Source organism: Procambarus clarkii, chromosome 1, assembly GCF_040958095.1.
Source record: "Procambarus clarkii isolate CNS0578487 chromosome 1, FALCON_Pclarkii_2.0, whole genome shotgun sequence".
Classification (NCBI taxonomy): Eukaryota; Metazoa; Arthropoda; class Malacostraca; order Decapoda; family Cambaridae; genus Procambarus; species Procambarus clarkii.
The window spans coordinates 46,971,880-46,990,585 of NC_091150.1; the positions used below are offsets into that span (position 1 = coordinate 46,971,880).

General features: G+C 44.1%; 1 protein-coding gene across 18 annotated transcripts in view; it reads right to left on the bottom strand.

Moving 5' to 3' along the window:
* The window catches only part of LOC123773435 (UDP-N-acetylglucosamine transferase subunit ALG13), a 384,366-nt gene that overhangs the window by 310,518 nt on the left and 55,142 nt on the right, over positions 1–18,706 (bottom strand). For all 18 annotated transcript variants that reach the window (XM_045767364.2, XM_045767919.2, XM_069307078.1 and 15 more), the window contains one exon: positions 895–1,058. In XM_045767364.2, coding sequence (XP_045623320.1) covers positions 895–1,058 — 164 coding nt within the window. The remainder of the gene's footprint in view (positions 1–894; positions 1,059–18,706) is intronic.

Here is an 18,706-nt window from a genome sequence, read left to right on the forward strand (position 1 = left end):
TCCTCCTTGCTGATAGAATTATGTCCTCTGAACTCCTGCATTTACCCAGTGATTTGGTAACTGGTATAATTACAGGTGTTAGGATTATAATAATACTTAGGACAACCAGGACAGAGGGTCATATCTCAGAGCTCTTGAGATAGTAATTTTTACCATGGAGTGGTCCTGCCCAAATGACAAAGTCGGCCACCTCATGGCCCATTGTGAATGCTGTGACTGCATTTCTGCTTGGCCTATCAGGAGGCCTAGGCTTTTCTCACCTTCCCATACTCTTCTCTGATTTAGGCACCTGTTCACTCTCTTGGTATGGCATCTGGTGCCACCACCATCCAAGATAATGCCCCATTATTTCCGAGGAGGTTGGAGGGGATTTATGACTGCAAAACCAACAACATGGGGAGACCTGTTCTGCCCCTCCACTACCATCTCGTAGCACAAATATCTTCACTGGGTGGGCAGTTGGCCACCCCTGGTACTACCAGTCTGTATTCTGCATTGCCATACATCCATGTCTTAGGTCATATCCAATGGCATCATGCGACTGCACTCGATAAGATGAATCCTTTGACATCCAGCTTGACATATTTCGGATACCAAATAACGGAGTTAAATATTGCAAGCAAAATATCAATCAATAAGTTAGGGTGCTGAGAAACTAGTCTCTCACACCATATTAACAGTTATATTACTCTTAATATTCATCAATTATATTCTTTTTTATTATTTATTTAATGTTTTCTACTTACCAACCTAAATTCATCCTAAGTAAGACTAACAAAAAAAATTATCTGAATTTTTTTTAATACAACAGAACAAATTTTTAAAATACTTGTACAGAAGTAAAGATATTTAAATCATCAACATGAGAAAGCTGACATTGGTGCAGAGACTTACCTCTCCTTACAGTGTTCCATGCATCAAATTCAATATTTCTGTAGATGTCAGGATCCAAAGATTTTGCTACTTTATAGGGAAATGGTGGTATTCCTCGAGCTAGCAAACCACGGACATCATCAGGATGGATTTCTTCTAAACTCGGCCGCTCGTCTATGCTTGTGCTATATTATATATAAACGCATTTAATTTCTTAAAATTTAAAACATTATTCTACTATACAAACAAAATCTGCATATTAAAGTGTGAAAAAAAACAGTGTTGAATGTAATGAAACGCCATTTTCTGGGCGAGACCCGGAGGCTAAATGTGGACTCCACGCTGGGGCTGCATATTCCAGTATGGGTTTGACATAAGAGGAATACAAGGTTCTGAATGATTTCTTACACAAGTTTCTGATGGCAGTTCTTATGTTCGCCAGTCTTGCATATGCTGAGGATGTTATCCTTTTGATGTGGGCTTCAGGATACAGATCTTGTGTGATATCAACCTCTAGATCTTTTTCTCATCCTGACTCCTGAAGGATTTACTTTCCCAGCTGGTACCTTGTGTTTGGCCTCCTGCTTCCCACACCTATCATTATCACTTTGTACATCTCCAAAGCCACGAGAAGACCCTCGGGTTCAGACATCGAGCATGAAGCGTCTGAAACCAGGGCTGGGCCAGCCACCAAGGAGCCAACAGGACTACTATCCCCTGGTAAGTCTCCAACCCAGCCAGGATCCGGAGCAACAACTGGACCGGTGGGAAGAGGAACAGATAACCTCACCTCGACCAGTCCAGCCAAAATGCATTGGCCCCAACGGCCTTGTAATCTGGGAAGGGCGCCACCTACACTGGAAGACGCCTAAACCATGCTGAAGCGAAGAGATCCACCTCTGGGCACCTGAACGTCTGGCAGAGCCAACTGAACGAGTTGGCGTCGACCATCCATTCCATGGATAAGAGAATGAACCGAGACAGGCAGTATGTCAGGATGTTTGACACCCCTTGAACATGAACCGCCAGGAGAGCCAAACCCGGACCAGTCCTAAAGAGCCAAGGACAACATTGAACCCCTGTGGTTCAGGCAATAAATTCAGGTCTTCTCGCGAAGATCCTGGAGGATCTTCTCCACACTTCGCGTCTGGTCTTTTTGACATGAGTTTATCACGTGTATGGTGATCAGGTGGCTTCGTTGATGGTGTCCCACCCACGAGATTTGACTAGTCGGCAGTATGAAATTTCCTGGCAGTTTAGCATCTTTTGTCTCTTCGTAGGTGTCTTCACTTTCTAATCAGGTTGTGTTGTCCTTTCTCTCTTGGTTGTTTCAGGACCGTCATCTTATTCAAAATACTGTCACCTCATATCGTGCGGCACTGGCGGAGCCGCTGCAGCTTGCATTCGGGGTGGATGTCACTTCTGCTCTGTTCCGCAAGCTTTCTCGGGCGTTGTTTCCCGGCCTGCTTAAGCGCCGCCTGAGTCGTCCTGGTCATTGGATCGGGTGCTCTCTTTTCTCTCTTCTCCTCAATTTGTGGTGGCCCCCTCTGTTCAGGACTGTGTTTCTAAGGTTCTTTTCTTGTTGGCATTGGCCTCCGAGGGTCAGGTCAGGAAGCTTCATGCTCTCCTCCAGCGCAGGGGTTTCTGCTCTTACAGTCCTGGTGGTCGTTTCGTTCGTTTGCAGCCGTCTCCTCCTTTTCTGGCTAAGAAGGAGTCTGTTGCTTTCCGAAGGGGTCCTTGGGTTGTTGATGCTTGATTGGTTCAGCCTGGGGTGCATCATGTTTTGTATCCGGTTGAAGCTCTTCGCCATTATCTGCGCACCATGGCCTCAGTGGCAGGGGACGCACTTTGGGTGGACCCGGTTTCCCTTCTTCTCTCTTCCAGGGCGCAGATCTCCCAGGTCATCCATGGGATTATTCGGTCCAGGCAGCATGTGGCCTATCCCCATGCCCACAATGTTCATCAGTTCGCGGCTTTGGCTGCTGTTTTAGGGAATATGTCCTGGGTTGACATTCGGACACGTGGATTTTGGAGGTCGAACTGGGTCTTGACCGCATGATATCTCGTTAATGTTCGTGGCCCTTCTCGGACGTGTGTAGCCTTGGGTCGCAGGTAGCAGCCAGTTGTCTCAACTTCGAGTGAGGAGAGAGTGGCGGCTGCCTCCCGGGTAAGTCCTCCTTGTTTTTGTCTTTGCATAGGGAGCTCTGGGGAACCGAAGGGACTCTCCACAGAAAACCAGCGTTGAACATAATGAGACGCCATTTTCTGGGTGAGACACGGAGGCTCCCAGGCATCCCTCCCACCCTCCGGTCAGCGTTTCTTTTTGTGATTTTGATACTCAGCCTCTGAACTGAGGAGAGTTGCTGGCGTGGAGGTCAGGAGGTTTGGGGACCCCCCGCCTCCCAGTAAGGGGTGGTTGTGCAGACCGATGTAATTACCTAAGTGTAGTTACAGGATGAGAGCTACGCTCGTGGTGTCTCGTCTTCCCAGCACTCTTTGTCATATAACGCTTTGAAACTACTGATGGTCTTGGCCTCCACCACCACCTCCCCTAACTTGTTCCAACCGTCTACCACTCTGTTTGCGAAAGTGAATTTTCTTATATTTCTTCGGCATCTGTGTTTAGCTAGTTTATATCTATGACCTCTTGTTCTTAAAGTTCCAGGTCTCAGGAAATCTTCCCTATCGATTTTATCAATTCCTGTTACTATTTTGTATGTAGTGATCATATCACCTCTTTTTCTTCTGTTTTCTAGTTTTGGCATATTTAATGCCTCTAACCTCTCCTCGCAGCTCTTGCCCTTCAGTTCTGGGAGCCACTTAGTAGCATGTCTTTGCACCTTTTCCAGTTTGTTGATGTGCTTCTTCAGATATGGGCACCACACAACTGCTGCATATTCTAGCTCTGGCCTAACAAAAGTCGTGAACAATTTCTTTAGTATATCGCCATCCATGTATTTAAAAGCAATTCTGAAGTTAGAAAGCGTGGCATAGGCTCCTCGCACAATATTCTTTATGTGGTCCTCAGGTGATAGTTTTCTATCTAGAACCACCCCTAGATCTCTTTCTTTATCAGAATTCTTTAAAGATTTCTCACATAATATATAGGTTGTGTGGGATCTATGTTCTCCTATTCCACATTCCATACCATGGCATTTATTAACATTAAATTCCATTTGCCAAGTGGCGCTCCATGTACTTATTTTGTCCAGGTTTTCTTGAAGGGCATGCCAATCATCTAAGTTTCTTATCCTTCCTATTATCTTAGCAACATCAGCAAACATGTTCATATAATTCTGTATACCAACTGGTAGATCATTTATGTAGACAATAAACATCACTGGTGCAAGAACTGAACCCTATGGTACTCCACTTGTGACATTTCTCCAGTCCGATACATTGCCTCTGATCACAGCCCTCATTTTTCTATCAGTCAGAAAATTTTTCATCTATGTTAGAAGCGTACCTGTCACTCCTCCAATATTTTCCAGTTTCCAAAACAACCTCAAATGGCGACGATGTGCGCCATTTGTGGTGACATCATATTTGTTTTCTTGGTTTTGATTGGAGAGTTCTGTTGCTTGTTCGGCTTTTGGTTTGCAGTTTTGGAATTTGTTGTTTGTTTTGGAATTCCTATCTTTCTGGGTGCCTGACCTGGTAGATGGCAGAAAAAGATACGTCTTTCTTTTTAGGTCTAGACTCGACAAAGTCTTTAGGCCATTGCTCTTCGTGCCTCTTCTTGAGGGGGGCCATGTTCTGGCTCTGGTCCCCAGTAGGCCTAGAACTCCTTCGATTCACTGTTGATACTGTCTAATATATACAAATCAGCCCTGTATAGCCCCAGGGAGACTCCGGGTCTCTACCAGAAAAATGGCGTTTCATTACATTCAACGCTTATTTTATGTTCAAAACCCAAAAAACCAGCATTCAATGTAATGAAATGCCATTTTCTGGGTGAGACCCAGAGGCTCCCTGGAGCTATCCAGGCTGATATGGATATATTAGACTTAGGCATCATGGTCACTGGGGACCATGAGCCAGAGCCTGGCCCCCTCAGAGAGGCACGAGGGGCAATGGCTTATAGAAATGCACATGTTCAAGTTCTGGGAACCAAACACAATACGAATTCCAGGGAACAACTTAGAGCACACAGAGGTGTCTAGAGACAAAGTGGAAAGAATGCTCAAGGAGCTAAGTAAGAACAAGGCAGTTGGTCCAGATGGAGTTTCACCATGGGTTCTGAAAGAATGTGCACCTGAGCTCAGCATTCCACTTCAACTGATTTTTCAGGCATCACTGTTTACTGGAGTTTTAGCTGATGTGTGGAAAAAGTCTAACATAGTTCCAATCTACAAAATTTGAAGCAGGGAAGACCCCCTTAATTATAGACCTGTATCATTGACAGGTGTCATAGTCAAATAATTAGAAGTAAATAGGTAGAATACCTAGAGAAAAACGATATAATATCAGACAGACAGTATGGTTTTTGATCTGGAAGATCCTGTGTAACAAACTTACTCGGTTTCTATGATCGAGACACAGATTTTACAGGAAAGAGATGGTTGGGTTGACTGCATCTATCCAAACCTAAAAAAGGCTTTCGACAGAGTTCTACACAAAAGATTATTCTGGAAACTGGAACATATTGGAGGGATGACAGGTAAGCTTCGAACATGGATGAAAAATTTCCTGACAGAAAAATGAGGGCCATAATCAGAGGCAATGTATCGGAATGGAGGAATGTCACAAGTGGAGTACCACAGGGTTCAGTTCTTGCACCGGTAATGTTCATTGTCTACATAAATGCTCTACCATTTGGAATACAGAATTATATGAACATGTTTGCTGATGATGCTAAGATAATAGGGAAGATACGAAACCTAGATGATTGACATGCCCTTCAAGAAGACCTGGACAATATAAATATATGGAGCAACACTTGACAAATGGAATTTAATGTGAATAAATGCCATGTTATGGAATGTGAAATTGGAGAACATAGACCCCACACTACCTATAAATAATGTGAGAAATCTTAAAAGAATTCTGACAAAGAAAGGGATCTAGTGGTGGTTGTAGATAGAAAACTGTCACCCGAGGACCATATTAAGAATAATGTGCGAGGAGCCTATGCTACACTTTCTAACTTCAGAATTGCTTTTAAATACTGTACTTGGATGGCAAAATACTAAAGAAATTATTTATGACTTTTGTTAGACCAAAGCTGGAATATGCAGCGGTTGTATGGTGCCCATATCTTATGAAGTACATCAACAAACTGGAAAAGGTGCAACAACATTGCCACTAAGTGGCTCCCAGAACTGAAGGACAAGAGCTACGAGGAGAGGCTAGCGGCATTAAACATGCAAAAACTAGAAGATAGAAGAAAAAGAGGCGACAAGATCACTACACACAAAATAGTAACAGGAATCAATAAAATTGATAGGGAAGAATTCCTGAGACCCGGAACTTCAAGAACAAGAGGTCATAGATTTAAACTCACAAAAAAAATCTGCCGGAGGAATATAAGAAAATTCACTTTTGTAAACAGAGTGGTAGACGGTTGGAACAAGTTAGGTGAGAAGGTGGTGGAGGCCAAAACCGTCAGTAATTTCAAACTGTTATATGACAAGGAGTGCTGGGGAGACAGGACACGAACGTAGCTCTCATCCTGTAACTACACTTAGGTAATTATGTGGTTATAAAGCATTCTATGTCTGCCATCAACCGGGTCAGGCACTCAGAAAGGTAAGAATCCCAAAACAAACCCCTATTCTGGTTTAAACTAATACTGAAAGTCAAACGAGTGGACAGAACTCCCCAAATGAGAATGAGCAAACAAGCATGATGTCACCACGTTGCCAAGCCACTTGTCTGCTCAACCCCCACCCCCCTCCATCCTTTTTCCCAGGAGGTGCAAGGGGAAGCTCCAAACCCTTACACTGGCGATCCACCCTGCTATTCTGAGGCAGGATATCAAAACACGCCAAAAACTAACTACCGGAGGGAGGGAGGGTGGGTTGCCGAGGAGCCTCCGAATCTCAACCAGAAAATGGCGTCTCATTACATTCAACGCTGGTTTTCCGCTCCCCGGAGGTACCTCACCAAAAGAAAAGAGGGACACACCCGGGAGGCAACCGCCACATGCAACTGAAATGGAAAGCAAGACAACCAACGGCACCGGAGGACCCAGAAAATGACCTGGGGAAACCCGAACCCAGGCACAGGGAAGAAGGGAAACCAGAGCAACCCAAAGCGCGACTCCAGATATAGAAACCAAGGCGTGCCAACAACGGCAGAGAGCCACAACCGGACACAACACATGATGCACCCATGGCCTAATCAACCAAGCATTGACAACCCAAGGACCCCTCGAGAAACTAGACGTCTCATTCTTTGCAGAATAAAAGGAACTGGCTGCAAATAAACACACCAATCACCAGAGCCAAAAGAACAGAAATCCTTGATCTGGAGGAGAGCACGAAGCTCCCCGACCCATCCCCCAGAGGCCAATGCCAACAGGAAAAAAAGCCATAGAGAAACAACCCTGAACTGAAGGGTTCACCACAAACCGAGATAAGAGAGCACCCTGTCCAATGACCAGGACGGCTCAGGCGGCGCATGAGCATGCCAGAGGTGAAACAACGCCCGAGACAGCTTGCGAAATGGTGCAGAAGGAACATCAATGCTGAAAACAAGCTGCAGTGGCTCCGCCAGCACCACACGATACGAGGCGACATTATGCGGCATAAGATGACGATCCTGAAACAGCCATGAGAGAAAGAACAAGACAACCGTAACAGAAAGCAAAGTACACATACGAAAAGACATAAAAGAAACAGGACTGCCAGAAAACTTGATACTGCCACCGAGATAAAGCATGCAGGTGCGACACCATTAATTAACCACCTGATCACCACACAGATGGTGATAGACTCGAGTCAAAATATCAGACGCGAAGACTCGAGGAGTAGATCAAAACAGCCACGTAACAGACTGGACCGATCTACTGAAACAGGTGGAGCCGCGGGAAAACCCCTTGGTTCGGACATCGGGCAAGCAGCGCCTGAACCAAGGCTCGGCCAGCCACCAAGGGGCCAAGAGGACTACAGGGGTACCTCGGTTTAAGGACTTAATTCGTTCCTGGAGACGGTTCGTAACCCGAAAATTCATAAACCAAAGCGAATTTCCCCATAAGAAATAATGGGAAATGAATTAATCCGTTCTGAACTCCCAAAAAACTTCCTTCAAAGTAAATTTTATATCTAATTCACACAAATCTTCATTACAAAAGTATGTTCAAGTTATTACTTACCCTTGCTGATGACTTCTGTTGGCATATGAAAGATAGTGAGGAGGGGGGAAGGAGAAGAGGTGTTACTGTTTGGAAAGGGAAGTCCCCTTCCATTATAACATTAGGCAGTGAAGATTTCTCTGGAGTGCATTCTGGCATGTTTTGCCTACATACCACTAGGTCCTGGTTGTGGCTCACTGTTTGATTTTCTCACTTTTCTCACAAGGAAATGTTCCATTGAAGATTGTTTTTCCCTTCTTTGCAAGACTTGTCTGTAGTGAGGCATCACATTGTCATTAAAAAGATCAATGCAACGGCCTACTACAGCTTTATCTGGGCGATTCTTTTCAACAAAACTTTGCAGTCCTTCCCAAACTGCACACATTTTCTTAATTAATGAGGTTGGGACACACTCTACTGCTTCCTCTTCCTCCCCTGAAGATTATTTGTACTGCCTAGCTAGTTCAACAACACGAGTACCATTTTCATGCTTATGAATGATCTCTTGTTTTCCTCTATGGTCATTCACATGTGTGATTTCTTGCCTTGAACCTTACCACTGGCTTTCTTGGGACCCATGGCCAGATATATAATAACTTTTATGCTCAAATGGCCAAAAATCCAACAAAAAATGTAAATTCTTGTGAAGAATTCAGGCAGGATAGTCACAGGGTACGAGGCACTGGTAAACTGAGGTGCGATCATCATGCCACCACGCGCTAGGTCGGCTGTACGAGTATCAACAAATTCGAATCCTAATGCAAAGTTCGTATCCCGATTCAAATTTTCCGAACAAATCGGGCTCGTAACCTGAAAAGTTTGTAAACAGGGACGTTTGTAACCCGAGGTACCACTGTACTTTCCTCAGGTAAGTCTCCAAGCAAGCTAGGACCTGGAGAAATAGCTGAACCGGGGAAAAGAGGTACAAGTAACCCCAACTCAACCAGTCCTGCCGAACCCCGAAAACAGACTAGTCACTCGAAGCGACCAGCCCCAAAGAGCCAAGGACCGCAAACCCCAACGATTCAGGCAATGAACCATCAGGAAGCAGTCAAAATGGAGCCTGAGCGTCGATCTGCGAGCAACCCAAACCCTCCAAAGCAATATCCACACCGCCGCAAACTCCCGCACCGTGCTATGAGCCTGACGGAAGGATGGATATTCAGACACCTGCATAACCCTCGAGCACCCGATGAGTGACCGGGAGCCCCCCAGAAACACGCAAAGGTGAGACCGCAGCTGAAGCAGAGACTCCAGAGGGAGAGACAAGAAAGAGGTCCAAGAGTCCCACACAAGACCCTACCAAGTCTGAACCTGAGAGGGAACCAGATGGGACTTCCGCAGTTCACAAGGAACCCAAACCTGGTGAGCTAGGAAAGAACTAAATCCCTGACGAGCAGACACAATGACTGGATGGGAGTCCACACCAGCCAGTCGTCGTGGAAGGCCAGCACCAGAACACGTAATAGACGCAGACAACTACCCTTCCAAAGACAAACAAGGGTGCAGAAAACACCCCAGCACACTAAGGACGGTCAATTGCCAAGTAGCAAATCACCAAGCAGAGGAAGATCCCAAGGTGACTTGTGGAGGGTGGCCCCAAGCCCCAAGGGCAGTACTTACAGGGGCACCTAGGGAAGGTGACCCTAGGTGCATGCAGCCTGAGTGAGATTACTCCTGGCTTGCATACCACCAGAGAAGACTTGCACTACACTACAAGGCAGAGCAGAGGGCAGAAGTCAGGAGCCAGAGTCACACGACTACTGCCATTCAGATCAGCCGAAGAACTGCAGGGTGGATCGCCGGCGCGAGGGTCTGGGGCTTCCCCTTCCCCCTCCCAGGGAGGAGAAGGGGGGGCTGAGCAGACTGAGGGATCTAGATCCCTCAGCTAGTTTTCCTAGTTTCTAGATTAGGCTAGTCACTCTAGAAACTGAAGCTTTCAAAATAACATATGCTTGTTGGGTGTTGAATGAAAGCTTATGTTATGGACTATCATTTGTGAGTAGTCAGAAGTCTGTGATTGCTCTGTAGAGAGAATTGCAGAAATTTTTATGTTTCTGTGAAATAAGATGAGGAAGTACTTGACTAAAACCGTTAGAGGTGGGGGAAGAGTGGAGTGAACGTTGCCTTTCCCCCCCTACATGGGAGACATCACGCCACTCTGTTTAAGCCTCCCCCTCCTTGTGACGTCACAGGACGCTCGAGGGTGAGTGAGCCTGATTGGTTTAGGCATGTGCTCCAAGCCTAGTTTTGGCGCGAAGAGCTATGGTTGGATGCGACACGAGGGAGCCGTGCCGGCTCCAGGCTGATTGGTCAAGACAAAGTAGGGAGAAGGTATGGGCATTTTGAGTTTCCCTAGCGCGGGAAATCGTCAGTCTGAGCAGGGTAGCAGGTGGACTAGGACGTGTCTGGGTGGAGGGGGGGAGTTTTCCCCCTCCACCCCCGTTAATTGCGGATGTTACCGTGTTAACTAGCAGGGATGGCACCCCTGCTATCCCTGATTGTGTCTAGGCCCAATTTTCGTGAAATTCGAGGGCCGACGATTTACGGAAGGAACAGTAAAAAGCTAAAGAGGCATTTGACAGTGTTCACCAGGAGGCAGCTGGCAGAGCCTCATGGTGTAACAGGTGGTTTGAATAACCTGTCTAGAGTGGTTAGACAATTAGTGGAAATCAGACAGGGCCTCCTAGTGTAATCGTGGTAAGATTACAGGCCCCTGTGGGACTTTGAATTCCACCCTGTTGGTCCGCCCGGTGGTGATGCCGCCGGCCATTGTCACCCCAGTGTAGAGCAAGGCAGGCTCGGGTGTGCTGGAGTTGTGGGCGATTCCTCAACCACGTGTGTATGCCCGGGGGGCCACCCCGGCCACCCGCCGCATGGCCCGGCCACCCCACCCGCCTGCCCGCGCGGCGGCCACCCACCCAGGCCACCCGCGCGGCCAAACCCTACCCCCCCCCCCCCCCTTCTCAGCTCGGGAGGGGCGCTGTGGGCCACGCGGTGGCCACATGCCTTGGCCACTTTCCCGGGACAGCCTAGGGCCACATCTTGTCGACGCATGAGGAGCAAGCAAGCTAAGTGTTGACAGCTAGTGTGGTAGTTGTGGGAAAAATAAGGGTTGTGATAGGACTATTATCATTGTGTTACAGTGTGATGCATACCGGTGGAAATTCACGGTAAGAGTTGTCTCAGAGCCTCGCCAGGCTAGAGAAGCAGCTGAGTGACAGCTGTCAGTAGGGCCCAGGTGTTTGATAGGGCGGTACCTGGAGATGGATATTATACACGGGACCACACTGTAGTATCATCATGTATATATATAGTAGACTGACTAGAGTATGTAACCGGTCAGTGTAGAGATTTACCATAAGTGATCCAGCCTGTCGATTCTATATAATCGTTCAGACTGGATTAATGCCATAGAGTACCGTAAAATTATAATCATTAGAGGTAGGCAGTACATTTACTTGGTGATATAATTTTCATTATGTGAATGCCATTTCTATGTGTTCATTTGCATGTTTATGTACTGTGTTGTGTGGTAAGTCAGTAGATGTGATTGCTGACTGATTGCCTAATGATGTCATTAGCATGTGGGGTATGCTGACGGCATCATTGTGTTGCAGGTTTGTGCAGTATTGTTTCAGTTTATACAATATTATTGCCCCAGGAACTGTGTTGAGGGTTTAAGGGACCTCTAGGATTATTCAGGGGAATTCACAGTACTTAATGAGAGCAGGCAATTGATGGGTTAATTGCCTTGCTGAGGTAAGTGTGTGTGTGTGTTCACAGTATTCCTTTGCAATCGGGTGCAAGAAGATAAGGGGGGCAGTAATATTAGTATACTCTTGTGTGTTGCACAACCGTGTGTCATTATTGTGTGGGCACAGTAATTAGCGAGTTGCAGTAGCCGCAACCATATGTGGGCAGCGCTTTTATGATGTTGCATGCCATTGTAGTGTGACCTATGTAACGCTGGGGTTACTTTGTTTCTTTAAGTTGTGTTGAGGACTTAAGGATTCAGTGAGTTAATTAAGTAAGGGGTAATTAACTGGATAAGGGGTGCACACTTAGTATTGTGGAGTGAGTGAGGGCTGTTAGGAGAGAACAGTGTTGAGCTTGAGTGAGATACGTCTCGGGAGCAATTAATTGTCCATGTGACAACTAATTGACCACTCTAGCTAATTATGTAATTAGCCTTATCATGAATTCACGTAGTGGGAGAGGATCTGTCAGAGTCTGTCAGTATTTGTGTTAACGTAATATGCTCGAGACTAATTACCTTTCTGGGGTATAGCAATTAGTGGCTCAGGTTAATTAGTGGAGTAATTAACATTGGAGAGCTCTGATGAATCGGTAAAGCGAGGTCATGGAGCTAGCATAAATCGTTGTATTAATCATATCCTGTCTGAGGACAGTGGATTATTGGCACATCTTGTTAATTAGGGTAATTAACTCCTTTCCCGTGAATTCACAGTGTTTGATGAGACCTGCTTAGGCAGTGCGGAGCGAGACGTATTTCTGGATGATTAATTATCGGTCCTGGTGACAGTTAATTAATTGCTCAGTATTAATTAAGGGAATTAATTAGGGTAATTAACACTCACTAGTAATATTTTGACACAGACTGTGGAGAAGCTACCAAGTTAGGGTAGGCTTAGTTAACGTAACTCAATGGGGATGTAATTAGTGGTCCGTTTGACCTTAATTGAAAATTACTCACTGAATACTTGCTAGGAGTCAAGTGTGATGTAATATATGTTTGAGTTATTGTTAACAAGAGAGAGACAAGTGTTAAAGATTAACGTAGAGTATCATCATGTTGTTGTCTAGTGTGAGACAATTGTTTGTGATTACCGTGGTACTTTGTGCTGACTGCTGCGATCAGTCAATTAACGTAATTAATCACTTAAGGCAATTTCTTTTGGTTGTCGTCTGGTGACGAGAGTAGAGTCATCTAGGGATCTGTGGAGCTGTGTCCCAGAATCCCGCCTTGCCTGTCTTTGTTACTGTTTACAACAGTGCAACTTCTTGTAGGGAGTTGCAAAGAGTGTTCACACTGGGTTGTGATAGGGAGGGGGTCACTGTTGGACTACCCTCCTAGTTACGTGGGTCTCTCCTGGGGGCGGGAGGACCCCTAAGTTTGTGATTATAGTAGTTGTCAGGGAAACCGAGACACTATTGATTGCCTGCTTGTGTCTTTGTCTTCAGTGGATATCCTTCATTTGTTCAGTTAGTTCATGTTGTCAGCCCGAAGTGTCAGCAAGATGGAGCCTGCTGTCACTTCTCGAGGGGCTGTTGAATAGCTGTGTTGCAAATGCCACTTGATGTACAATAACATAACCATTCGCTGTGGTGTAACTTAGTCTGTAATATTTTTCTTTGTTTTGCAATATTGCGTCATCAGTGGGCACACCTGTGTTCAGGTTAGTTCAGTATGCAGCCTCGCAGCAAGGGTTGCTATTTAGCTGTTTGTTATCGTGCCACTGGATTGACATTAACGTAACGTAAACTCGGTAATGTAGTAGTTAAGTCTCTTGTTATTAATAAATTGTTATGTTATAGAAAACGGTCTTTGATGTCAACCCTTCAACCATATTATTCCACCATATTTCTGCATATTATTAAATGTTGATGTGATCTTGATATGACGACTGTTCTTGGGAATTCGAATTCCAATTCATAGCGCCACATGAAATATAAATATTTGATTGTGAGAACCCGTCGGTTACCCTTTATTAGTTTTAATGTCCTGTTTAACTAGGAGGAGCCAGCGGCCTATTGTGGACAGGTTTTCACCCTTGGTGGTGGAGGCCTGGCGGTTTGCTCCCGCTTTTCCATTTTTCTATTGGACTCATGCTTAACTGCCGTGAGCAGAATTTAAACTTGTAGTCCACCTCCTAAGGGAGGTAGGCGTAGAGAAAAATCTCACACAGACAAGAAGCGCAGCGATATGGTGACGTCATGCTCGTTTGCTCATTTTCATTTGGAGAGTTCTGTCCAATCATTTGACTTTCAGTAATAGTTTCAACCAGAATAGGTGTTTGTTTTCAGATGCTTACCTTTTCGGGTGCCTGACCCAGTTGATGGCAGACACAGAATGCTCCATAACCACATGTGCATTTCTATGGGCCATTGCTTCTCATGCCTCTCTGAAGGAGCAAGGTTCTGGCTCATGGTCCCCGGTAGGCCTAGAACTTTATTCACATTGATGCCAAAGTCTAATACATCCATATCAGCCTAGAAAGCTCAGAGGAGCCGAAGGGGCTCCCCCCAGAAAAAACAAAAAACAATTAAATTCTTTACAAAGAATTTAAACATAGTCGTCACTAAGCGGAAGGCACTAGGAAACTGAGGTGCAGGCTACTATGCCACCAGAAATCCCACACTTGGTCGCCCAGACGCATATCAACAAACTTCGTTACCTATCTTGAGGTTATCTTGAGATGATTTCGGGGCTTTAGTGTCCCCGCGGCCCGGTCCTCAACCAGGCCTCCACCCCAGGAAGCAGCCCGTGACAGCTAACTAACACTCAGGTACCTATTTTACTGCTAGGTAACAGGGGCATAGGGTGAAAGAAACTCTGCCCATTGTTTCTCGCCAGCGCCTGGGATCGAACCCGGGACCACAGGATCACAAGTCCAGCGTGCTGTCCGCTCGGCCGACCGGCTCCTACCTAAGGCAAAGCTCGTAACCAGATTCAAATTTTTAAAAGATATTGGGCTCGTAACCCGAAAAGTTTGTAAATAGGGGCATTCGTAAGTCGAGGTGTCACTCAATGACTGTAAATAGTGTGTGAGTACATAGTGTAAATAAAGTGAATATTAAACATGTAATATTATGACAAAAAAATTTTGTGGACACATTAATGACACGTGTATCACAGTTCCTTGGAAAAATGTGAACGTTCTACTGTGAACATATTGTAAAGGACTAATGTGCATCACATACGATAAAATATAAATTAGAAAGCATTGAAAAGGCATTGAAAAAATTAATAAATTTATATTTGTGGCAACTCCTTGTAGCTCTTGCCCTTCAGTTCTGGGAGCCATTTAGTAGCATTTCTTTCCACCTTTTCCAGTTTGTTGATGTGCCTCTTCCGCTGCATATTCTAGCTTGGGACTAACAAAAGTCGTGAACAATTTCTTTAGTATATCGCCATCCATGTATTTAAAAGCAATTTTCAAGTTAGAAAGACTGGCATAGGCTCCTCACAAAATGTTCTTCATGTGGTCCTCAGGTGATAGTTTTCTATCTAGAACCACCCCTAGATCTCTTTCTTTATCAGAAGTCTTTAAAGATTTTCCACATAATTTATAGGTTGTGTGGGACTATGTTCTCCTATTCTACATTTCATAACATGGCATTTATTTACATTAAATTCCATTTGCCAAGTGGTGCTCCATATACTTATTTTGTCCAGGTCTTCTTGAAGGACATGACAATCATCTAAGTTTATTATCCTTCCTATTATCTTAATATCATCAGCAAACATGTTCATATAATTCTGTATTCTATCTGGTAGATCATTTATGTAGACAATGAACATTACCAGTGCACGAACTGAACCCTGTGGTACTGCTTGTGACATTTCTCCAGTCCGATACACTTCCTCTTATTACTGCCCTCATTTTTCTGTAAGTCAAAAAAAATTTCATCCATGTTAACAGCTTACCTGTCACCCCTCCAATGTGTTCCAATTTCCAGAACAACCTCTTACGTGGAACTCTGTTAAAAGCCTTTTTTAGGTCCAGATAGATGCAGTCAACCCAACTATCTCTTTCCTGTAAAATCTCTGCGACTTGATCATAGAAATTGAGTAAATTCGATACACATGATCTTCCAGATCGAAAACCATACTGCAGGTCTGATATTACATAGTTTCTCTCCAGGTGTTCTACCCATTTAGTTTTAATTGTTTTTCCAATATTTTGAATATTAAACTTGTCAATGATACAGGTCTATAATTGAGGGGCCATCCCTGCTGCCACTTTTTAGATTGGAACTATGTTAGCCTTTTTCCACACATCTGCTACGACTCCTGTACACAGAGATATCTAAAAAAATCAGCTGAAGTGGTATGTTGAGCTCAGGTGCACATTCTCTCAGAACCCATGGTGAAACTCCATCTGGACCAACTGCTTTGTTCTTACTTAGCTTCTTGAGCATTTTATCCACTTCGTCTCTAGACACCCCAATGTGCTCTATGTTGTTCTCTGGAATTTTTATTGTGTCTGGGTCCCTGAAGATTTCATTTTGTACAAACACACTTTGGAACTTTTCGTTTAATGTTTCACACATTTCCTTTTCATTTTCTGTGAAACTATTTCCCATTTTCAACCTCTGAATATTATCCTTTACCTGCAATTTGTTGTTTATGAATTTATAGAATAGACCTGGTTCTGTTTTACATTTGTCTACAATCCCTTTTTCAAAATTTCTTTCTGCCTCTCTCCTCACTGCCGTGTAGCTGTTTCTCGCATCTTTGTATCGCTGCTATGTTTGGGAGTTTGGCCTCTTCCTATATTGAGTCCATTTTTGTGTCTACTTCGTCTCTAGTCTTGCAATTTCTGTTGAACCAATCCTGTTTCCTAGATCTGCATCTCTGCTTTGGTATAAATTTTTTGGTTTCTTTATCATATATTTCACAAAACTTGACATACATCTCATTTACTCCATGTCCTAACAGCAAGTATTTTCAGTCAAATTCCTTAACCACTGTGTTGTGCCACCCTAGAAATCTCATTCTGAGAGTTGCACTATTTTTTTTTTAACACTTTCGCGCTCTCGGCGCTAAAAAAAAAAAATACCCCAGATGCTTTCGGCACTTCGCGCGCCTACGCGGTAAGACCGAAAAAGTGTACACTCTTTTGACTGTCCTGACAATAATTGAAGGCGCACGTATTTAAATTTGGTATCACTGTGTTCGCAATGAAATTGTCTATAAGAGCATACCTATAAAATGCCGCCCAAGCATAAGGAGTATCAACACCAAATAAAAAACTATGCAGATCACTCGCCGAGAGCGCCAAACAGCAACAAAATGTTTCCACTTTCTTAATGGTTGCGAAGCCTACAGTTGTCCTACATCGCTAATTTTGGTATCATTGGAATCGCAATAAAATTCTCTACACGGACATATGCATATGAATGCTTAATATAGGTAATTGCCCACCCGCAAGAGTGTGTGAAGTGGAGAGTAGTTAGCCGCGAGCGCACTGGCGAAAACACAGGGGGGAAATCATACTTGGAAAGTTTATACGTTTCCTGACCCTACTTTTCTATGTACGTATTTCTTTTTTATACCAATGTGTTCGCAATAAAATTTTCTATAAGATGAACTGCATAACATTGGTACAAAGCATGTGTAAGAGAAGCGCCAAATATAGAACCACGTCGCTCAGTATGCGTTCGCGGCAGAAACGAACGCATTGTTTTCGTTCGTTTGATGTTTGTCATGTTTATACTTGTTGAAACATTTTATAATTTGTATGACAGTGATCGCAGTAAAATTCCATACACAGACATATACATAACACATACAAATATTTCCCACGTGTTGGATATATCAACGGCTAAAGGGAACCCACTGCCACACACTCGCCACACCCCCAAACATACTTTGTGTATTTTTTTTTTTTTACTCATAGAAGTTTATGTGATATAATATTCATTCTGGTACCAAAAAATTCGCAAATAAATTCTCTACAAAACAAAAGTATCCCCATCCATTTTGGTTAAAAAATGGAATTTATAGAAATATTTTTTCGATTGACGAGAAAAGTAGGCAGTTAAGTGGAATCGTAAGAAAAACCAGTGACGAGTTATCTCTAATATAAAGCGCGAAAGTGTTAATTAGGCTACATTTTAAAGTTTTTTAATGTTTTCATCAGTCTTTGTGTTTTGAAATGAAAATGGTTGAGTCTGGAAACATTTTGACATTAACTTTACCTGAACATTTATAAAAGCAACAAAAATATATCCGTAACACAATCGCGCTTCTGGCGGGCGGCCGTGTAACTTTCCCCTTGTGCGCCTGGCGTGTCGGGCAATCGAGCACCAACACTGAAAAGTGGATACTCTTTTCAGTGTTGTGACCTTAGTTATTGATGTACGTGTTTCATTTTGGTAGCAATATGTTCGCAATAGAATGTTCTAGAGGAATATATGTATAAAATGTCACTAAAGCATAAGTGAAACCGGCACCAAATAAAAAACTAGGTCACTCGTTAGTCGTGCGCGCCAAACAGCGATGAAATATTTGACTTTTTTCAGGTTTGTCACCTCCAGATTTGTCCTACATCGTCCATTTTGGTATCACTGTGATTGCAATAAAATTCCCTACACAGACATATGAATATCAAGTCCAAATCGTGGTCCCGCGCCCTACCCGCTGTAACGTGGGAAGTCAAGGAAGTGTTACCCGTTACCGCATGACCAACGGCTACACCACTACTGAAAAGTGTATACTCTTTTCAGTGTTATGACCTTATTTTTTGATGTACGTGTTTCATTTTGGTATCAATGTGTGGCAATAGAATG